Here is a 23832-nt window from a genome sequence, read left to right as displayed (position 1 = left end):
AACTGACCCTCAGTTCCCCACCCCTTACTTAGAGGTTACATCATTTTAACCAGGGATGGTAAAGGATCAGTGAAGAATTCAATAAATAAATAAAGCAATTAATCAGAAGCTAGATCGAGCTTATGCAATACTGAAATATGACTGTCTACATTTAATAAAGCATACGCTAAAGACTAATAACAGACAACAGGTCGAGGTTAAGGCTGTCACTTAATTGTTTAAATAAACTCAGTAAATTAAAAAACTCCATTGCAGTTTTTCCTTTTGATTAATCAATAATGTATATTTTGTTTTCATGCTTTTAAATAGATTTGGTAAAATACTGACAGGTCTATTTTTCAGACATAATACAGAGAGATCATGTTTCAGGGAAATATGGCACATCTTGTGATGTTGCACAAGGAAGCTGTTGTTGGTCCCCTTCCTTTTCATTATATACTCTACCAGTATATAATCATAGAACATATAATTTTTATAGCTATGTGGATGATGCTTAGCTATACAGTACAATTCTGTTGAGTCAAATGACATACATGCTATAGGCTCTCAGACTACCTGTCTGTCTGCAATGAATCAATGAATGAGCAACAATTTTCTAAAATTAAATGAAGAAAAGGCAGAAATTCTCTTGTTTAGCCATGAAACCAAAAGAGAGGCCCTCTCTACGAGACTAGAAGATTTGAGTCATCAGAGAAAAGAACACATTTGGGTGTAATTTTAGCTTCTGATTTAAGTTTTAAATCACACATTACATCTATTCTTAACCAACAAGATGCAGAGAAGCTCTGTTTACTGTCTTCTAAAAAAACTCTGCTGCCAGACAGAGCACATCCGGTTCTAGATACACCTCACTGGCTTCCTGCATCTTAGAATTGATTTTGCTTACATATAAAGCTCTGAATGGTTTAGCACTGTCTTACATCATTGAGTCTCTGTCGTTTTTATGTCTCTCTACAAGCCCTCAGGTCCTCTAGCAAGCCTGCTAAATATTCCAAAAGTCCCCCAAAATAAAATTGGTGAAGCAGCCTTTGTCACCTACACCCCCCTAACCCATGGAATATGTTACCAAGAGGAGAAGCAGCCTCAGTTAACATTTTTAAACAATGACTAAAAACATACCTCAACAAAACATCCATCAAGACATGCTTATTATTTGTAAGAATGTTATTTTATAACCAGACATGCTTATTATTTGTTTCTTATATTATTTTAACTATTAAGTGTCAATTTTTTCCATTCTTTTTCATTATGATTCTGTTGTTTCTTTATTTGTCTAATGTGTTAAGACAAATTTATCTTGTTAGACAGTTATCTTATTTGGGAGGTCTATCTTGTCCATTTTACTGAAAATCACTTTGAGCTGGTAAAGTGTATTATTATTATTATTATTATTATTATTATTACTATTATTATTATTTTATTTAATTTATTATTAATAATAAGTGACTTATATAAAATGAGCACTCTTTATAATGTGATTCTTCAAGCATTCTTTTAAAAAGATGGTGGCTCAGTGTAGAACCAAGCCAACTGTCATTTGAATACTTGAATGGTTTCTCTCCACAATGGAAAACCTATTGTAGATGGTTCTTTACAGAACTTTCCAAAACATGTTTAAGTCTGTTGTACCTTTTTCTTGATGTAGGCTCAGATGATTTCAAACCGTACTTGTTTTCCCAGTGTAAGATACTGTATAAAGGCTCTGCATAGTTTATGGTTGATTTTGGTCTGATTGCTGTGAAACTGGTGAAACCTGATACATGATTATTTGTCAAATGTTAAGTGTGGATCTATTACTGTTAATACTGTTAATTACTATTATTAATAATATTATCCTGACAGTTCAAGTGAGATTGTTTATCTGCCTTTTGAAATAGCTGGCCTCCTTCAAGGATCAAAACAGGAGTCAGCACCTTGGATAGCTCCGCGAGGCACACCCTAAAACATGTTTCCATTTTTTTAGTTGCAAACTATTTTGAATGATTAGAAAAAAGCAACTCGGTATCCTTAAAAGAGTCCAGAACCACACCACAGCATTCTCGGTATAAAGTGAACTATAATGATGATTATGAGTTTTATATGAGCTCATCATCAGGGTTATAAAAACCTCTCGGCTCTTTGTAATTCAATTGTTCTTTTTATAATCAAACTTTATTTTTTATATAATAGTACTGTTTATAATAGTACTGTTTCTAGTCAATAATAGTACTGTTAACAGTAATATTGTGTAATGAGCACTAATCTGTCTCAGCTAAATGTGGTGGTGTTCCTGCACAGTTGGATATTATTTAGAAATTAGATTTACACTGTTCTGTTTTAGCATGGCTTAAAAGTATTTGGTTAAATGTGTGAAGGACAGGTGTTTTTTACAGGACATATTTGAATGGGTATGGCACCAGAGTTTGGTAGTAGAGTGCAGACATAATGGATAGAATCATAGGTTTCTTTTATAACCTTCAGGGTTTTTTTTATTTTATAATGGGTTACTCTGAGATGTGAGAGGCGTGTTCTTCCCACCACCGAAATTTCCCCTCTGTTTTGCTGGTTACTGCAATACTTTGGGACTTTTATCTGGCTAATTGAATTATGGGGTGCTCTTTATGAGCTTTAATACACCCAAATGTGTAATATGCTAAGAAATCTGCTTTTCTGTGCAAATAGGAATATTTTTACTGAATAAATGTAACTAGTTTTTTTAGATGTTTAGTTATTTAAGTTTATTATTATTATTACTGAAGTATTTTAATTTAGTATTTAAAATCCCATATCTTGTTGAAAGATGTTTACATCCAGAAATACCATGTAACAACATGCTGCATCATTTGCATGTCAATGTGATAGTGGGTCAAATAACTCCATTTATACCATTATTTAAGTGTCGGTATTGGGACACAGCTCTTAATACAGTTTCATTCAGTGCAGCTGGATTCAGAATGGCATATAGTTCAAATATGTATAGTTTACCTTTTCTTCAAGAAGGCTGTGGTGATGTTATGTCTTCAATTTTTAAGTGCTGTAATGTTAATTGAGTCTCTGGAAATACAGATGGATATTTTTCTGGTCTTCTGGCCCATATATACTATCTTAGGATGCTTTGAACAGGCTTGCGTGGGCTACCTGAAGAGAGCTTGCAAGCACTTTACTCAGGGTGCTTGCTGGTGTGACGTCACTACTTCTGAAGATCGATCAGCAGGATTTGAAGACTTTCTTTCTTCATTAGATTCCTCTACCTTTTCTGACAAGAGAAGCTTGTCTCTGTCTTTTTGTCTAGACTGCAGTGGCTGACACTTTACTCACTCCACAGGTTTAGTCCATCTACAGTACGGCTGTAGCTGTTGCGAGGATGACCTTGCATGGTCCCTGGACGTTTGGTTCATTCCACTTTCTTTGTAAACCCTGGCATCTGGTTTTGGCAGGCCATCAGATTTCACAGTTTCTTTGTTAGCTTCTTTCACTTGGTGGAGAGAGTGCCACTCTGCACAAAAAAGATAGCAATTGAGGAGCATTTTGCTACTGCTAACTGAGCTGGTGCAAGAATGGCTGACAGAAGGTCATGTATTTCATCAAGTGCAATAGGTTTATCGTCTACTATACAAAACCCTCTTGATACTAAACCTACTACACTAAAACCTTAATGCAACCGTAACATAGCCCAAAATTAACTACTCCTTAACCTACACCCTAATATACCTTAGAACACCTAAACCTAATTCTAACCATAACCTAACATAACCTTAACTCTAACCATAACCATAAACACAGTGTTTTTGCAGGAGTTTCCATCCATTTATTTATTTTTTGAAAGCTCCATAATGAAGATAAGTAACATGAATCAATTTGTCTTAAAGTACATGGCAGACAGGTTGTGTATTGGGCAAAACAGTTCCACCAGTGGACGGGAGCTGGAGAGGAAATCTTAAAATATGCAAGATTTACACATTTCTACACTTTTAGTCACATATGTACAAATTGGAGATCTTGTTAGGCTTAGACCGAAGATGCTTGAGGGAACAGTACATCTTCAGAGTCAGTATGTCTTTGAAGTCCGGAGAGACCACTGTGTATCCAGTGTATCTTTGGTTGCCCTTCTGGATTAAAGCTCCATCCACAAAGAACATATTTGTCACATTACAGAATGGAACTGCTGGATAAGTCGCAATAGAACTGCCCATCCTGACGGTGGATGATTTCCTGTAAGCAAATGCAACTGCCGCAAAAGGCCTTTCGCTCTTAGGGAAGCATGGTTCCACTGGGTCAAACTAGCAGTTGAAACATTTACATTTATGGTATTTAGCTGACGCTCTTATCCAGAGTGACTTACAAGGCTCTTATTACAGCGTTGGGCCAATGTTGTGTTAGGAGTCTTCCCCAAGGACTCTTATTGGTGTAGCACAGCACAGTCACCCAGACTGGGAATCGAACCCCAGTCTCCCACATGGTGTGGTAGCTCAATGGCAGGTAGTGGTGTTATTCGTTGCGCCACTTCAACCACACAAACAGGCAATGGAGTGTTTGTCTGGGTCTTTTTGAGTTAGGTCAGCACTCACAAAGCCACTTTTTAAAACATATAGAAAGAACTTCTTGGCAAAGTTTGTTTGTTTGTAGGAGTAGTCTTATAGTCTGGTCATGACAGCATAGTCATAAATACGTTGTCTACAGAAGCATGTCATCCCCAGAAATCAAAGCATCTGTTTCTTTGGGGTCGGTTCAGGCTGATTTAGAATGGCTTCAAATTTGTCCACTGTCAACTTCCTGTTTGCTTGTGATTGCAGTCTGCCAAGATACTTGACCTCTGTCTTCATAAATTGTCTGGCTCTGTCCACTTTGGGACCCCTCTCTGCCAACTGCTTTCACAATTTTAGTGAATTCATCTGAGCATTGTTGTTGATTTAAGCTATGCAGTAGCAGGTCATGCATTTACTAGATTACTGTTATATTTGTTATTTAAGTCCAGGGGGGAGAAACGTCTTTACTACCCAATTAGAGATGCTTGACCTTTCTCAGTACGGCTGAGGTAGCCTGGTGTGGGTGAACTTCTGGCCTTAAAATGTAAATGCAAATAGATGTCTAGTAGATAAAACAGATCTATACCACAGGATATGTTTGCTTCCTTGGCTCACCTGTCTCTTGTTTCCATTTATTCTGGTAATCTACGACAAATAGGACCAGGATACCATGATATTAAGGTAACTTACAAGGTTCTATAAAGGTCTGTGTTAGTAGGGTGTTGTTCCCTTATTGCATCCCATCATACATTCCTGTGCATACTGAACTACCACTACCAGGCCATGACCTGAGATTTGTTTTTCTGTGACGTGCCTCAGTCCGACTTTAGTGTCACCTAGTGCCAGACTCTCTCCAGCCTGCTTCCAATCTTGACATTCAGTATGTGGTACTCGAAATTTTGAGGTCTTTCCTGGGGTTATAATGTCATGACCCGTCAGGTGCATTTTGTATTCCTCTCTATCCAAGTACCTCCTTGGATGTTGCTCCTTTTTACCACCGAATTTGTTTCAGTGCAACTTGGCTTCTTCTGCTTTTTTCTGCTCTGTCTGGAGACAGAACTTCTGAGGTGGTCCGTAAGCCATGTTCAATAAGTATACCAGTACTCTCCAGTATTTCTTGTATTAGTTCGGACTTTCGCTGATGGGCCTTGGCATTCTGTAGTTATTTCCTGGAAACTTCAATTTTCTCTTTTTTTAGTTGTTTTGTCTTCAGGCTTTAAGTTTCCTCTCAGTTTTATGTCTAGTTCTTCATAGTCTTCACAGCCAGTTGCCGTTTCCTTGTCTGTGTGGTTTGCAGTGCTGTCCTCTTCTTTGTTCTCAGTTCTATTGCTGTGAGGGGGTTTCTTTTGATTGAAGCATGTTTCTTTGCTTTTCATGACAGCTCTTCTGTCTCTAGCCTCTTGAATTTCATGTCAGTTAGAATGGGTCAAAGCTATCCTCTTCTTGGTCCTTGGTCTTGTATCACAGAGTGATGTTTTATTATGGGACCGAAGCTGAACCTTCTTCTCCACTTCTGATTGGGCAATTGTAAGTAGTTCTTACCACACCTCTAAATGGCCTTTCTCTTTCTACTGCTACCCTACCTCATTGCATTCCTCTAGTAGTACATAGTTGCCTTTATGAAGAGGCACATGTCCACCTCTTTTGCCTTTTGATTCAAGTCTTCTTTCATCGTTCTTTGTTCTTCTGCCTTTTTACCTTCTTCAGCTTTGTCCTTCAATTATTGTAAAATGCTTTTCTTTTTCTCAGCTTCTTTTAAATTGGATTTGACGTGTCTTCAAATTATATATTTATTTTAACTTGCATTGCATGGGGGATCAAAAGTGCTCACCCATTGTTCTTAGCCATCCATTTTTTGCTCTGCTTAACAACATACTTTGCTTCTGAGGGGTGGATATTCCATAATTTCTTCTTATGGGGTTTTCATTGTACCCTAGGACTACGCTGTTCAGTTTGTAAGTCTGCTAAAAAGTCTTTTTCAGATTCACCTGTTTTTCTTCTTTCTTGTATCTATTGCTCTGTTTCCCCACTAACAAGTCTAATCTGACCTGATCTGTTTCATCCTTACTTTGTAGTAAGATGTCCAATATACCTAGGTTCTCTAGAGTCTACACTTTTTTAATGCACATATTAGTAAGTCTTGTTCTATCTTTAAGTCAGTAGCCAATTTAAACTTTTTTGTAGCCAGCTTTTTGTTGTTGTTTTTTGTTATTATTATTATTTTGAGTTATTAAATTATTACATTTTTCTAATTTTAGAAGAATATATCAGAGCTACAGACCATCTGCACAGAGAAGTGGGACAAATTTCAACTACAAGAACTGAAAGTGAAACAACTGAAAGGCGTCAGTTGTGCCAAACTTGTATACTGTATTTGTATTTAATTCAGAAGAGCACAGCTTTACATGAAGAGTGCACTCAAGGCAATTTCTGCCGTGTTGTTAACTCCTGTCAGGTGTGCCTCGTTACTGTCTGTGTATAGTCCCTTTGTGTCACTGTTTGTGTCTGTTGTTGTATGTTCACCACCTTCATGCCCTGGCTGTGTTGTGGAGCTTGCCAGTTTGTTTATTTTCCTTGTTTTGCACTTTTATTTTTACTCTTTTATTATAACCGTAAGCTCTGCATTTATGTCCAGCCTCCGCCTCATGCCTGTCCGCCTTCCACAGTGTGACACACATTTACCCTGTCTTTCACAGCATTAAAAAAGTTAGCAAAAGTTTGGGCACCCTAACTGTTGTAAAGGCCCAGCTTCATTGCCTGAGATATGTCACATTTTGTCATTAGGAACTGTCAGCAGAAGCAAATTGCTCATCTTTTCTTTGACTCTTCTAAAGATCTGAAAACTGGAGTCAGTAATCAGTGTCCAGAGGAAGGATGTGAGAAATTAGCCTTGTGGTTTTAGCCTCGGATTCTACGGTGTGGAATAATGTTAAGAAATGACTGTTGCAGTTTTTGGTTAAATATTTCTTTAATGTGCTGACTGTTTTTTGTGTATTTTCTACAGGTACAGCTCCATGGCTGACCACACTAGGTTCTTCCTTTATAAAAGGAGAAGGCAAGACAACACCAGAGAATGACATTCACAGCTCTTTCTCATTGATGATCTGGAGGAACATCCTGTACAGAGCAGCCCAGCACTGTTTTGTCTACTCTTTTTTTTGTTTGTTTGTTTGTTTTCTTGGTTGTTTGGTCTGCCAGAGGGTCTGGCAAGAGATATCCCACTCATTATTTGTAATAGCGGGACACTGTACTGGATCAAAACAATGGCTGTTCAGGGGAACTGTGGAGGTCAATATGGGACCAATAAAACTATTATGCTGGTTCCAATTTGCAGAATTCATGTAAAGGACATACGAAGGAAACCTTTCCTATGATCTCATCACAAAATAAATCACAGAACATATGAACTTTGGAAACAAGTGCTGTGGACTGATGACGTCAAAACAAATCTCATTTGCCACAATCAGCAAAAGTATGTAAAAAAGGCGTAAAAAAGGCGTAAAAAAGAAACTGCATCTCATGAAAAGCATACCTTGCCAACTGTGAAACATGGGTTTGGCTCTATCATGCCTTGGGGTTGTGTTGCTGCCAGTGTTGTTGGCAAAATTGCACAGGTGGAAGGGAAGGGGAGAAGGATTAATTGCATGAAATACCACTAAATGTCCAACCATCTGTTAAAAGACTGAAGCAGAGAATAGTGTGTGGCTTCTACAACATGAAGAGACGTCAATAATGTCTCAATTCAGGGGCTGCATCCCTCTGAGGCTGTATTTAAAGGCTGATTGCTTCACAGTAGCACGACTTTCGTATGCGGCCGAGAAATGTGTTCTTCTTTTCCCTGGTAACGAAGGATCAGCCAACATATCCCGAGATTCATTGTGTGCTGACGAGGATGTCAATAAACACACTTTTCCTGAAATGTGTGGTTTGTTATTTTCTTTACAGCCTTTGAAGGCTAAGCCTTTGTCGACCATGTCCTTCAAAGGACGCAACCTCTGAACTTGGACACACCTACACTGAAGCTTTTGAAGTGGCCCTTACAGTCCCCTGAGTTATATATGACAGAAAAAATGTGTGGATTGACTTTAAACAGGCTGTGCCTGCAAGATGACCTAAGAATATATCAGAGCTAGAGACCATCTGCACAGAAGAGAGGGACAAATTTCAACTACAAGAACTGAAAGTGTTTTGGTAGCAGTGATTTATTCTAAAGGGGTATTACTAATTACTGACTTCATAAGGGGGATTTTTGTAATGAAATACACAGTAACAGTGTTAATGTCATTTTAGATTTGATTAACTACAGAGGTTTTTATTACGTCTTAGTTAAAAAAACACAAGGCGTCAGTTGTGCCAAACTTGTATACTGTATTTGTATTTAATTCAGAAGAGCAAAGCTTTACATGAAGAGTGCATTTAAGGCACTTTCTCAGCAGCAGCATGATCAGTATTCCAAGAACGAGCCATATAGTCTATGGAGTTTATGAGCACTTCTGCACCCGACTTTTTTCCCTGGATTGGATTTAGTATCAGGCTCAGTGTTTTGTAGGTGTAGCCTTTTCCCCATTGCAAGCTGCCCTGCTTATTTCCAGCCAATATTTTTTAAACAAATTGACATTGATTTCTCTGCCTTCTGCACCGGGATACAGGGGTGAAATCAAAGAAGCTACACGCTCCATAGATTAACAATATCAGCAATCACAGAGCGCGTGCGGTGCATTCAGTTCAATCAATAGCACTTGTTGCACACTGAAATTAATTCATTCCAAGATACGCGTACGGGTGCGCTACTGGGTGCTTATCAGGAAGCACTGCAATGGCACTGCGTGAGTCCCTGGCCATTTCGTTGTAGTTCCCTTGAGGACGCAGGCAAGAAAGTGAACACACGCGTACACGTGGTTACGCGCGAGAATACACGTGTGTGTGTGCGCTCACATTCCGCCCACATGCACATACAGTGCACTTGCTTTGGCTCTGCACTCTAACTGCTGGATTTAAAGAGCATACAGATAGATAGATCGAACTACTGCAATTTCATTAAAAGCAATTAATGAAATTAACAGATAATTAGTAATATTTAAAATTAATGAGGCAAAGATGCTCAATAGACTCGTGACTAGACGTGTGGTTAGTTCTATTTCTTCACCGTCATTGGAATCTATGGCAAAATGCAGATTTTGCGAGATATGGCATGCGCAATACAGTATGCGCAATTACGCAACACGGCGTACGAAGAAACAGCCATAACGCATTTTCCTAAGGGATTTCGTAGGATTTGAATTGAGTAATGGATATGGAATATGTCCAGGTGGCTTTTATTTATTGGCTCTTTGCCCGTGCGTAAAAAACTGCCAAAAGGCAGAGCCAGTGCAGTCCCAGTGTATTTGTCTTTACATTAGCATCTGTGTTTTGTATGTTTTAGGTGTATTTAATGATTTCGAGGGGGAAACAGGCGTAGAGACACACTTTTGAAAAGTCTTGCTACATAAAAAAAACGCTCTCCAACGGGGGAAAAGTTAGCATGTATAATAGTGTCATGATTTCACTTTTCTGTGCGTTTTAATAACGAGAGCGTTTCTCATTGGTCTGACCAAGCGAGTCTGAAGAATTTGTAGTCAGCAATAACTCAATTTCCCATGATCTTGGGCTCTGAGTGGGGTGTACAGTTATAATATGTCTAGATCTTTGTATCTATTTATAGAGCGTCAGATTCGGACTCCATGTATAGCCTCTCTGCCCGTGCGTAAAAGAGGTGCCACAGCCGGGCGAACGGGCTGCCTGTTTATCATAAAGTGAGGACAAAAGCAAAGCTGATCTGTTAACGTACACACACGTATCTCTGTCCTTTTACATGCTGTGCTGTGTTTTTGTTTTTTGACTCCCTGCAGCGCGAGCCAACCTCGACGCACTGCTAAGACTGGAGATACAAAAAAAAAGCCTCCACAGGAGATACACACCGGGTGCTTTTTTGTTTTTCTGATCTCCCCAATAAACTTTTCGCCCAAACTGACCGCTGCCAGCCGTCCCGGTGACGTCACGAGCCGCAGGCAGTGGCGGTGACGCTCGCTCGCTCGCTCGCTCGCTTGCTTGCGCGCACCTCGCGCCCGGGAAGAGCGCGTCGCAGAAAAGGGGGGGCTATAGCTCCTGCAGACAGCCGCTTCCACAGGAGCGCCATGAATCTGAGCAGGTCCGGCGGCGCTGCGTCCGGCGCGAGCTCCGTGGATGAGCTGGTCATCACGTCCACCTTCGGCACGCTGCTGTCGCTTGTTTACGTGGTCGGGGTGTCGGGCAACGTGTACACGCTGGCCGTGATGTGCCACTCCATCCGTTTCGCCACGTCCATGTACATCTCCATCATCAACCTGGCTCTGGCGGACCTGCTCTACCTCTCCACCATCCCGTTCGTGGTGTGCACCTACTTTCTGAAGGACTGGTACTTCGGGGACGTGGGCTGCCGCATCCTCCTCAGCCTGGACCTCCTCACCATGCACGCGAGCATCTTCACCCTCACGGTGATGTGCACGGAGCGCTACCTGGCCGTCACCAAGCCCCTGGACACGGTCAAGCGCTCCAAGAGCTACAGGAAAGCCATGGCGTGGGGCGTGTGGCTCCTGTCCCTGCTCCTGACCCTGCCCATGATCATCATGGTCAACCAAACCACCAGGAAGGCCGCGGACGGGGGGCTAAAGCGGATGTGCGCGCCCACCTGGGCGCCCCAGGCGTACAAGATCTACCTGACCGTTCTCTTCTGCACGAGCATCATGGCTCCCGGGCTCATCATCGGCTACCTGTACACGCGCCTGGCCAGGACGTACCTGGAGTCGCAGAAGTCCTCGGCCGTCAACAAAAGTAACAAGCGCTCGCCCAAGCAGAAGGTGCTCATCATGATCTTCACCATCGTGCTGGTGTTCTGGGCGTGCTTCCTGCCGTTCTGGATCTGGCAGCTCTTGCCCCTGTACCACCAGCCCCTCAGACTGGCCTCCCACACGCACACGTGCATCAACTACCTCGTGGCGTGTCTGACGTACAGCAACAGCTGCATCAACCCCTTCCTCTACACGCTGCTGACCAAGAACTACAGGGAGTACCTCAAGAACCGCCACAAGAGTTTCTACCGCTACACGTCGTCCTTCAAGAAGCGGCCGCCGAGCTTGTACTCGTGGGGAAAGTCCGCGTCGTCCAGCAACCAGTTCGAGTTCAACTCCGAGACGCTGGTGATGGCGCAGTTGAAGCTGCAGTGAGGCGAGGACGGAGAGGAGTGATGGGAAACGACAGAGGAGCCAAGCTGAGGTAGATCAAATGTTCTGCTTTTTGAACAGTTGAGATTTCGCAGTTAGCTGGATAACTTGAGCCCAGGGTCTGGATTGTGGACAAGCTGGAGTTTGAGCTTTAAAAAGTAGCTCTATCCATTTTTCAGAGAGCCTCAGAGATATAGATAAAGTTATTTAGAGTGGCTTGGTGTTCAAAATTAATACATTAAGAGCTGTCAGGACTGTTCACAGTGGTGCTAAAGGATCCAGAAGGGTTGAATGCCTCTAAAAGCTCGCTCCCTTCAAGGCAACATGTACATGAATGATGACAAATGTGCTGCCTGATGTCTGAGGCATCGTTCTACAAGAAGTACAATAAGAGCTTCAATATAGTTCCACTATTTGTTACCTTCATCAACATTACATACAAAACTCGGAAGGCACAGCAGCTTCAGTAGTTTGACATAGGGAAATACAATGGCTATATTTGTGCTGTAGACATCACATCATCAGTCCTGGCTTCTATCACCACCACTGTAAAGAAAATACACATTGGTAAGTTCTCCCATAAATCCTTAAAACCTATTCCTATGACAGTGATCTGTTGGACTGCACAACCCTGTATAATGACAGTAAAGTTGAGGTGAATTAAAAGCACCATTTCACATCAGACCACTCTGAATGACTTTGTTTACATTTTAGCAATTTAATTGTAATTAATTATGCAGAAATTTGCTAAATTCTATGGACTTCCCCTTTTAGTTATTGGGCTAATGGACAAAATCCTGCCTTGTGAAATGCAACTGTTTGGCTCTAGACCCCAGGTCCATATTCACTAGCACCAGCACAATCTCTATTTTATATTCTCTATCTCAAAGAACCATTTGAAGCACCTTTATTTTGAAGAGTGCAGTAAATATAAACTCTTGAGGTGTTGATTTAACACAGCTGACTTTGCCGTGCACACTCACGGCATTAACGTATTAGTAGTGTGAGAAGATTAGGCTGAACGCAGTTAATGTTAATATATGGTATTTCCAGTTAGCAATTGAAACAGTCCCATTGATTACAAAAAAAAAATAAAGATATACAATATACCTAAATGTCATTGAGCCACACACACACATATTCTATACAGAATCAGCACTAAATCTCCAGATTGTTGTCAGCAAAGGTTGGTTTCTCTTGGTCAGGACAATATGAAATCTCCTCATTAACATGCTCAAAAACAAGGATGAGGGAACATTTTTGCTGAAATCATTGCAGATAATGAGACATTTATGAGTCACTGTAAACGTTTTCCAGTGGTTTCCTCTGCAAAAAAAAAACATAACGGATATCTTGGCTTTTCTCTGAAGCATTAAATGCATTAAAATATACAAAAATACAAGCAACCAAACCAAAATGTAGAACGTGGGAGGACTTTGCCTGGCCTCTGCACCTTAAAACCAAATATGTGTCACTGAAAATGAATAATTTGCAGCAAAGTATGTACACAATCCATCAGCAATGAGGTCTGTTCAGCGCATGCCTGATTTAAGCAAGGTCAGCTCTTTAATCAGACGGCTAGACAGACTCGCAGACTAATTTGCTGCTAGCGGAACTGAAATGAAAAAGAAGGCAGCTGAGGTCAAGCACTCATTTTTACTCTCCACATTTAAGTGGTACACAGTGCAACACATGATGGACAACATCTACGGCTACAGTGAAGCTAACAAAAAGGCTAAATAAATAAAGAAGTAGCGTTTGAAATGGTCAATTTGGAAATTGTGTAGAGCAGGGACGGTGTTTCAGAATATTCCGGATGTGTCAGGGAAGCATACAGTTCATCACTTTATCCTTTTATTATGACAGTTTGTCTGACAGTCTGTGCAGGTACAGTGGTGTGCAAAAGCAGGGCACACCTGGTTAAAAAATCTGGTACTGTGAAAAGCGAGTCAAAGATGACCTGATTTCCAGAAGATTTCCTAAAGTTAAAGATACATTTTATATTTTAAGCAAGATTACTTTTAAGTTTAAGAAAAGAATAAAAGGGTTTAGAGCATCCTGCATGGTCAGTACTTAGTGGCAAATATCACAGCTTTTCACCCATTCTTTTTGTGCTGCGAGATTCTTGGGCCTTTTTACATGCCCACTGTGGCGGTGAGGAAGCGGGGGAACAGTGATCCAGCCTTCACAGTAGCCTGGGCCCTGCCCTAATGTCACACACCTGGAGCTGGTTAGAACAGGGCTCAGTCAGGCCACGGAAGGCGAGAAACGGAGGCGAGTGCATGGCCTCAAGTCCTGAAGGTTTTTGCCATGACCACTACGGTCCCCAAACCTAAACATCATCAGACTTCAAAAGAGCAGGTGTGGCACATTCCTCAAGAAAAGCGGAATGGCTACAGTGACCCAGTAGTTAGCTTAGCATAGAGACAAGACACATTCAGGTTCAGTGTAACCCTAAAAGGACCCCTGTTGACACACAAACTTAAACATAACTAAAGGCCCAAGTGGGGCTCTATACGACCTAACCAGGCAACTGAGAATCTTGTGGACCTCTTAAGGCAGTGCATTGTGGATTTTGAGGTGTGTTTTAAGAATAGGATTCTGCTCTAGAAGCTATCCTCTTTATTTTGAGCTGTTTATGGATAATGTGATGTTTTCTGATTAGAATTAGCTGGCATCTTACTGAATCTATTCTTCCCTCCACCAGTGAAATGTTCCCTGTGCCAGTGGCTGCAACACAAGCCCATGACATGATTAACAGTTGGAGAGGTGTTCTTTTCATATTCAGTACATATTTGCTCATTCTGGCCAGAAATATATACTTAAACTCAATCAGGACTGGTTTCCATAATGCATGGAGCTGTTTTGATGTTAAATGTTGTAGTGAGGATGCAGGAATGGTGTGCTAGAGCTGGGGTCCCAGTGCTTTCTTTCGAGTGTGTCTGCTGCCCAGCGCTTTCGCATTAGTGGCAGTATGAAAAGCGGCGGTGCCTGACTTCGTGTTTATCGGGGGAGACATGTCAAGTCTTTAGCCTCCTGGTGCAGACCATAAGATCATGTCTATTTTAGAGAAATTGCATGTTTTATGCTATACTGAGCCACTGCGTTCATCTTCTACTACTCACAGTAAGAGCAGTTTTGATCTGCGGTGCTTAGACTTTTGCATGCCACTGCAGCTCTGCCAAAATATTTGTGCTTTCATATTACCAAAATATGGTGAATTTCTGTTCATCATAAGTGATTTTTTTAAAATGTCATGTAAAACTCGTGTAAAAGGGGGAGCAGTGGGCATGTGCACACACACACACACAATATATATATATATATATATATATATATATATATATATATATATATATAGACATAAAGCAGTGGGCAGCCATTGAGCAGAGAGGGTGAAGGGCCTTACTTGAGGGTCAAGCTTGCCAAGCTCAGGGGCCAAACCGACGACCCTGTCATCAACAGCCCAGAGCTCTAACTACTGAGCCACCACTGCCAACACAAGAGCAAACTTACTGAACATTAGAACAAACACTAGGGAAAAAAAACAATTTAGGGCTTTTCAAGTCTGGGTATTAAACCCACAACCCTGTCATCAATGGCCAGGAGCGCTAATCACTGAGCCACCACTGCCCACAACAAATCGCAAGAACAAACTAACAGACTAACAGAACGAACACTGGTGACCCAGCAATCCTGGAAAAAAAGAAATTTAGGGCTTGTCTAGTCCAGGTATTAAACCCACAACCCTGTCAGCAATAGCCCTGAGTTTTAACCAGTGAGCTACCACTGCCCACACTCGCAATAGCACAAGTTAATTAGTTTCAGACGGGCCTCACCGGTAATGCCATGCCACAATGTGACCACTGCAGATTCTCAATGATGCTTTTCATACACTATATTGCCCGAAATATTTGCTTGCCTGCCTTCACACGCATATGAACTGGAGTGACATCCCATTCTTAATCTATAGGGTTTAATATGATGTCTTTATGGACCTTGCTTTGTGCACTAGTGCGCAGTCAAGGTGGAACGGGAAGGGGCCATCCTCTAACTGTTCCCGCAAAAATGAGAACATGAAGTTTACCAAAATCTGTTGGTAAACAAAACTAAGTTCCTTTCACTGGAACTAAGGGGCCGAACCCAACTCCTGAAAAACAACCCCACACCATAATCCCCCCTCCGCCAAACTTTCCACTTGGCACAATACAGTCAGACAAGTACCGTTCTCCTGGCAACCACCAAACCCAGACTCGTCCATCGGATTGCCCGATCAGATTTGTCACTCCAGAGAACAGTCTAGAGTCCAGTGGCGGCGTGGAGTCCAGCTGCTCGGCCATGGAATTCCCTGAGCTCCTGAGAGTGACCCACACAAAATATTGAAGCTGTACCTATAGACATGCATAAAACATGCATCTAGAAAGCTTCACCTAACCCCTTCCCAAAAGTCTCAATTCTGGAGGCCATTTCCCTCAGTCAGATGTGTCAGTTTTCTTTGACTAGCCGAAGAGAGTTAAATCATAAAAGACATGACTTTGATTCAAGATATGTATTTCATCTTTCAAAAAAAAAAAACCTGCTTGAGAGATTCCCAGCTGGACCGTGATCATGTTCCTGATCACATCCGTAACTGTGACATTTGTCGCCGGCTGCTTGTCCCACGTCTCTCTGTCTTGCATATGCATGGATTGGATAAAACCCCAGTACTCATACGTTAATGTATTCACTGAAACTGGTGGTACAGATGGATGCAGCAGTTGGCCATGGTAAGATTGGTAAGACATTAAGTGACAGGTCACAGGTGCATTTGCGTATTTGCCGTTTGACCAAGGCAGAGGCAGTGGTCAAGGAATTATATGCAAGCATTCAGTGCACTATATGTGCAATCAGGTATAAAGGAAAACTAGGTGTAATGCAGTCCACAAGACCATGTCAATTCAAGAGAAATGACAGACTTCATACTATGTGAATGAAACACTGAGCCACTGGGTTCCATAAGTCAGCTGGACAGAATCAAAAGAAGCTGTGAAAACAGCAGTAGCCTTGAAGGCTTCAGTTTTGAATCACAGCCCTTTGTACACTTGGAGATCTCGGCAGTATAGAAGAAGAAAAAAAACTCTTCAATCTGTACTGTATGTGCTTCTGGCTGGCGGCGACAAGAAATGGAGACAAAAAAAAAGAATTTTACAGTCTCCATCTCTCTGAGGCCAGTAAAAGAGCACAAGGCTCAGTTCTGGGACTTGACTGTTTCATACAGCCATCAAATTCAAAGTGAGCTGAAACCCAGTCCTGGGTCAAAGCAGTGAGATGGATTTTTGAGCAGCCCTCGGTGCTCTGCACCTCAGTGGCAGGCCGCTTAAGTATCATTTATTAAAGTGGGATTAGCCCAAAAGTGGAAGATTTGAGTCAGATGTGCATATTGAGAGTATCACTTTACCTAATGGCAATGTGGGGAAAACGCTCTCATTAAGTAAAGTCACGTAGAATAATACATTACACAAGCCATAAACGAGTGCCAGTAATACACACCACCGTTTATTTAACATTCACAGCATCTGCCTCATGAATTTCCTCTGAAATCGCCCATATCCTCTCGATGTTCCTTATCATTGGGTTTAGCAAATAGGCGGTTTAGCAAAATAACTCCTCTATGATTTCATTGTAAACACCACTGCAGTTTATTGCCAGTGGGATGCTTGTGTTACTGACTGTTTAATTCAGGCCCTCACATTTACAACTGCTGTGAGAACCATCTTTATGTTTAATTACTGTATAGGAAGGAATGTGCCAATGCTTTCTTTCCACACTGCACTTTTATTAAATGGGTCTTTGGGGAACCTTTTTTATTTCCCTTATGAACTGTTTATATGAGGTTTTTCAGGAACCATTACTTGCAAATGCATTGTAACATTAGGGGCAGTGGTGGCTCAGCGGTTAGAGCGCCGGGATATCGATAACAGGGTTGTGGGTTCGATTCCCGGGCTCGGCAAGCTGCCACTGTTGGGCCCTTGAGCAAGGCCCTTTACCCTCTCTGCTCCCCGGGCGCTGGAGTTGGCTGCCCACCGCTCTGGGTGTGTGTGTGTACTCACTGCCCCTAACACGTGTGTGTGTGTGTGTGAGTGTGTTCACTACCAGATGGGTTAAATGCGGAGGACACATTTCGCTGTACAGTCCACACTGTACAGTGATGAATACGTGCACCTTTTTTATCCAAATGAACAGACAGTTCTTGAAGGTGATTCCTGTTAAAAGCAGGAAGAATAGGCAACACATCAGGCAGGTCTTGTGGGTTTATTCTGGTGTGCATTGGTCAGTACTTACCAAAAGTTCTCAGAGGAAGGACAGTCGGTGAACCTAAAGCTCATTGATGCAACCCATGGAGGCCCCACCTGATCCGTCTTTTTGGATTGAGCTTTTTAAAGAACCATACTTTAGTGAACCAGAGTGGATCTTTAATGGTATCACTAAAAACATGTTTGAAAAGTTCCAACAAAACATTTTTATTACCCAAGAAGTGTTTTTATTGAGCTCTTTAAATGAACCGTACACTGAAAGGTTCTTTAGGGAACCAAATGTGGTCACTGTTTGGCACATTTGTTTTACCACCTTTGCTTCTAGAACAAAAACTTAGAACTTTCAGCTTTCAGTGTCCTTTTAGGGAACCAATTTTTCTGTGGCTCTGAAGAACCCCTTTTGGCATGCATGAGTATTGTTCATAGTTCTGAAAGTGTGTAGTTGCTGGAATCAGTTGTTAAAATCTTTCTGAAGAAGAAAAATAATGGAGAATGAATGATGTCTGGCAGCCCTCACAGTCTTTCCACTCTCCACAATCATTCTATCGAACTGGCAACCTGCTGGAACATCTTTGATCACATCAGGAGTGTAATGAGATTAAGACTGATGTAAGATGGAGTTAAAAGGATTACCACCCCAAAAGAGGCACCGAAGTCCAGCTTTTGTCAAACTGCTTTATCTTATAACTCTTCATGCTGTGGACACTCTCACAGTTCTCAGTTCAAACGATATGTTGTGTGTCTGTAACATCAATAATATGCCTCCTTTCATACGGTACACTGGGGCACTGCACTATAGGCTCAGTCAGTGCTGCGAACAGACGGGTTTGCATATTCATTAACTATCATCTTTCTAATGCTTCTCTAAGATCTTTGGCAATATAAAATGTTACCTTTTAACTCAACGTTGTCTATGAGCATCTTAGGAGGGACCCGTTCCTCTGGTTTTGATCTAATTCAGCTAGGAATACTACATTCGCTCTAACTGAACTATAACATCAAGTGCAAGTTCATTCCCTCAGGAGAGCGATCAACGGACAGCTGGAAATGAATTACTATACACCAACTTTCTGTCCGGTGCAAATTACATGGCTGTTCACTTCAAACAACAATTACACTGGTAAGACGAGCCCCCGAGACTAGACTCCGTTTCCACTGCTGCAAAAGATTGACTTATTAGCAAACTTAAATGATCAATTCAAAAATCATCTCATTCTTATTCATATTCATCATCCTCCAATAAATCGAATCAATGTATAATTCATTAAGTAATTTTACAGACCTTTCTAATTAGTCTCTTGCTGATGTAACACCAGCAGGAACAGAACATCATGTAGCTCCATCCAAATGCCTGCCACAAACACGCAATGTCCTACTGTGCTACTATTAACAGCACGGTACAACTGTTGTTGTTGTTGTTTACAGTCAGCAGCATAAACAAAAATGTTAACATGTACAGACATAAGTATAAAGTGTCCCAAAGTCTGTCTCCACAGACCACCATAGACCCTAATGCTCTGTCAAACACAGTCACAGTCTGTCTTCTGACTCAGAGCTCACAGAACCCCTCTAATAAGGATGGACTGCAGGTCCATTTTCATTTCCGCAACTCAAAGGCAGTTCAATGAATGTATTTAACAACCATGTAAATACTGCTAGCTGCCCTATGTGGTCTCCAAGTTTAGTCAGAAAGTGTTTGAAGCAATAATGAAAAGATCAGATGGCAGATAGCAGTCAATAAGAAGTTCAGCTGCGAGGGAGATAAGACAGAACGCATTTGACAGGTTTTGACAGATTTGCTAGAACAGCTCTGAGAGAAACCTGGAATCACCTGATGTGAATAATTCACCACATGACATCTCACAACTGAGTCTGTTTAATTGAAGCGTTTCTCAAAGTAAACTCTCTGGGGTATGGACACACCAGCAGATGCTTCTCTACTCTGGCCCGTAACTGATAGGAAGTAAATAGAAAATTCAGGGTCATAAGTTTACCTCAGAAACTCAGTGTCATCATGCTACCAACCAGAAAGAGATTTGAAAAAGGGGGTAGAAAAAAGGAAATAACCACTCTGCCTCTGTATAGAGTGAGCATCTCACATGTCAAAAGGGCTCTACCTTAAAAAACTAAGCTAAATTAATAGAAGAACAATTTGTAAACTAAATGTGGGTTCACAAGACACTTGGGCATAGCCTGAAAAGGTTGTTTTAGACTTCCAACATGTTCTTCACATTTGCACACCTCCCCTTTAAACATTGCTAAATGAAACCCATCCACTCTTTTTTTTTAAGGTGCTACAAAGGGGTTGTTGATGTGATGCCATAGAGGAATCACTTTTGTTTCCATAAAGAGCCAATGTTTAAAACAGAAGAACCTTTAAATTGGTAAAGCACCCCTTCAATCACTTCTTCAAACATTTAAAAGGTTCTTTGCCTCACATCTCTTTTACAAAGATAGTTATTACGGTACCAAAACGGTTCTTCTAAGGCATCACTCAAATAACTGTTTGTGGCATCTTTATTTTTGAGCGTGCAGAGAACAAAAAGTGGTTGCAGAGCAATAAACGGATATTGACATAATTCCTTTTAGTGGCAATAATTTGGTTGATTGTCTCTGCGCGATTCGACGAACCATTAAATGCACCGAAACTCAGCTGATTAGACAGAACTACCTGATTAAATCTGAGGCACTGAGATCTTCAAATGACATTTATTACAAAATTCCTTCAGTCATTATTTGAATTAGCAGAATTCATTCAGGATAATCATGCACACTTTCTGAAAATGGGCAGATAAATTCACTTCTGTTTGGTGCTTATGGTCGCTTTATGAGCAACACAGTGAACACTGCAGTGAGACATCACTAATGCTATTAAAAACAGCAGACAGCTCAAATTTCCCAGAGTAGCAGATGAAATGACAGGATAACAGTGTAATAAATGTGAAGCTCCACACTTCTATATAATCCCTGGTCCTCTGCCAGATGACAAAGTTCAACTGCTTTGCAGTTTTCTGGATCATTGATTGCTTTTCGTTGGTTAGCTAATTTAGAGACACCAGAAACTTAAACTAAACTAAAAAAAAAGGTGTTGCTTGAGCATGATAAAGGTTAAAGATTTGCATTGATAGCACTTCCTTTACTTACTGCAAACTACTAAAGAAATTGTGCAGATGAAGTCAAGTGATACAAGTTGAGTAGAGAAAAGTGGTGGGGATAAAAGCAGACAAATAGTCTAAAATGGCAAGTAAAAGGAGGTGCAATTTCATGAAAATGATATGCAAACACCAAAAGAGCACCAGCCCATTCAATGTCATCACACACACTTCCTCCTCCAGTCTTATTAGTAGGACGTGCAACAGTCATCAGTCGCCTTCTTTCAAACAGTGCTCAAAATACTGTGATCTACAGTATGGTGCAAGGTATTTATTTCAGCCAAGCAGAAGCACATGGGATCAGTTGTTTGAAGACTCCAATTGATGAAACAAGTGGAATCAGGTGTGCTGCTGGTTGCTTAGAATGAATACCTGCAGTCATACCAGCCCTTGTCTTCGGCAGGCACGAGACTTTTGCTTGTTTAAAACAAGCAGTGAGTGAGTGTTTGCTTATTAACTCCTATACAGCATTAAAATAACTGCAGCTAAACATAAATACAGGAAAGCAGCGTGCTGTTTGTCAGTAAAATTACTGATATTCTGGTGACTTGCTGACTTCTCTGTGACATCAGTTAGTGGCTGTGGTTTTGTTCACTTCCACCAGCAGCTCACCTGATTTACTTAATAGCATTATTTAGATAAACTAGATATTAAATGGTAATTGTAAATACTGGATTTTCATTTGCTCTTGTGGAATGTGTATTTCTTCTAATGTTTTAAACAAATAAACCATTACTGCCCAGATGAATGTTCACATAGAGTTTTCTCAGATGCTGAAAGCTTCTGCACAGTAATCAAGCTAAATGCTGAGCTCCATGTATTGGTACACCTCTAGTAAACTAAACTTTTTTTTTTTTCTGGAGTGAAAATGTATTCCGTTTCTCTTTGAGCATAGAATAAGTGACTTCCTGGTAAGACTCATGATTTTATATTGTTGAGCCATGCCTTTTTACAGTTCTAGCAAAACATTGTGCAGTTGAAGAAAAGTGTTCAATGATAAGCTCATGCGCAGGCTATTGCTATTGAAAACACTGCATATGCTGCATCAGTAGGATATCTCTCTGCTCTTTGTCAGTAATTTCTTTCATCCCACCTGTTGAGAATTCCCACTTGTGCCATTTGTCTGATTTAACCGTTACAGCTGATACAACTGTGACAAATAGGACAGCAAAAAAAAACACAATCAGACAGAAGAAAAATCCATTAACCAAAAAAAAAAAAATCAAACACAAAAAAAAAAAGAAATGCAGTCCAAGCTAAAGACAGACACACCAGAGCTGTTCCTTATACAGAAAAATAAGGTACACAAAAGACAAACTTTTGAAAGTGGAAAAAAAAATGTGCCATTTGCCAATAAAAAGGTTCCTTTTCCCAATAAAAATGTCATTTTTCCCCATAAAAATGTCTTGTCTCAATAAAAATCAAATAACGTAGTTGTTAAATGGATTATTATTAACATTACTGTGATTGTATTTCAAGAAACAAAGCAAATGAAACATTGTCCAAAAGTTACAAAAATCTGCCGGGCTGGTTTCGAAGACAAACAGAAAGTCTGGAATCTGTGCTTCAGTATATTTCCCTCACTTAATGTTTTTGTCGCAGGGCTCCAGCAAGGCGCCAGTCTCCGAAGCTTAAGAGAGACCCTACGGCAAAGTGGGGTCAGCTATCCCATGATCGGGGTCACACGTGAAGGACACAGTGATGGCATAACGCGTGCCCCAGACGACCTTCTCCACGCGGTGGAGATTCTCAGAGCCCGAGGAAAAGAAGGACACACGTCCTGCAGGAGAAGAAAGCAGTGTGATGAACAGAGTCAGACAATGAAGAGCGGTGTTAAATATCTGGAATAAGGAAGTGGACCTAAAAATACAGGAGCTGAAACAAGACCTGCTTGGACTAAAGTCTTGCTTAGGGCTAGGATCTAGCTCCAGCTCCAGCTCTTCAGTTTTCCTTCCTATTTTATAAAGGAAGGGTTTTCTATGTGCAGCATATAAAAACTAGACCTTGAAGCTAGTATTTAAATATTCACGATGTTTGTAATGTCCTGTTAATGGTAGCCAAAATGAAGATGATGAACAAGTATATGTGATAAGTCACGAGCAGAGGCATTCTCCAATGTAACGGACTATTATTTTCACAGGTAATTTTTAATTTTGTCCCTGCCCTACTGCCCACACAAGAGCATCACAAGCACTAATTAGACAAATGTGAGCTTGTACAGCGAGACTGTACTGCTGCCTAACTTGATCTGCAGCACTAAAAGGAGACATCTGCAAAAATAGCAGAGCGTTTATGTAAATCGCCTCTGCTATGTTGGCTTATCACTGACCTTTGTAGACAGCTACTTAGCATGAAAATGGTTTTGAATCTTATTAAGATGTTAAAATGTCCTTAACATGGCAACGTTGGAAGGTGCTGAATGTCTTTGTTGATTATTTGAATAAAAGCTGTGTGGTGGAGCCATCTCTGGAGGTACAGGAATCTAATAATGTTGAGAAAATGCATAGAGAATAATTGACCTAATAATTATTTAAGTCCAGACACAGAGAGCTCTTCTGTTAGAGACAGTCTAGTGTTTAACATGTCTAGATCTTGCTATATTTACATTTATGGCATTTAGTAGATGCCCTCATCCAGTGCAACT

General features: G+C 40.9%; 3 protein-coding genes across 4 annotated transcripts in view; 2 read left to right on the top strand and 1 right to left on the bottom strand.

Annotated features, from left to right (window-relative positions):
* LOC140543674 (urotensin-2 receptor) overlaps positions 1–8393 on the top strand; it is a 137476-nt gene extending 129083 nt beyond the window's left edge. The window contains exon 3 of the mRNA XM_072666803.1: positions 7510–8393. The gene's annotated coding sequence lies outside the window, so the exon portion shown is untranslated. The remainder of the gene's footprint in view (positions 1–7509) is intronic.
* Positions 1–23832, bottom strand: part of ogfod3 (2-oxoglutarate and iron dependent oxygenase domain containing 3) — a 133863-nt gene that overhangs the window by 82411 nt on the left and 27620 nt on the right. Inside the window, exon 9 of one of the 2 annotated variants that reach the window (XM_072666805.1) lies at positions 20727–22968. The exons of the other annotated variant lie outside the window; for it this stretch is intronic. Within the exon in view, the coding sequence (XP_072522906.1) occupies positions 22832–22968 (137 nt within the window). The 3' untranslated portion in view covers positions 20727–22831. Of the gene's footprint in view, positions 1–20726; positions 22969–23832 lie in introns of those variants that run through there. 2 annotated transcript variants of the gene reach the window in all.
* LOC140543676 (urotensin-2 receptor) lies at positions 10679–23641 on the top strand. Its single transcript, XM_072666804.1, has 2 exons — positions 10679–11795; positions 22791–23641. Exon 1 carries the CDS (start codon positions 10679–10681, stop codon positions 11744–11746), a length of 1068 nt encoding a protein of 355 aa, XP_072522905.1. The 3' UTR covers positions 11747–11795; positions 22791–23641.

This window comes from Salminus brasiliensis, chromosome 22 (assembly GCF_030463535.1).
Source record: "Salminus brasiliensis chromosome 22, fSalBra1.hap2, whole genome shotgun sequence".
NCBI classification, from domain to species: Eukaryota; Metazoa; Chordata; class Actinopteri; order Characiformes; family Bryconidae; genus Salminus; species Salminus brasiliensis.
Note: the sequence above shows the minus strand (reverse complement) of the source record. Positions and strands in the feature narration are given on the sequence as shown.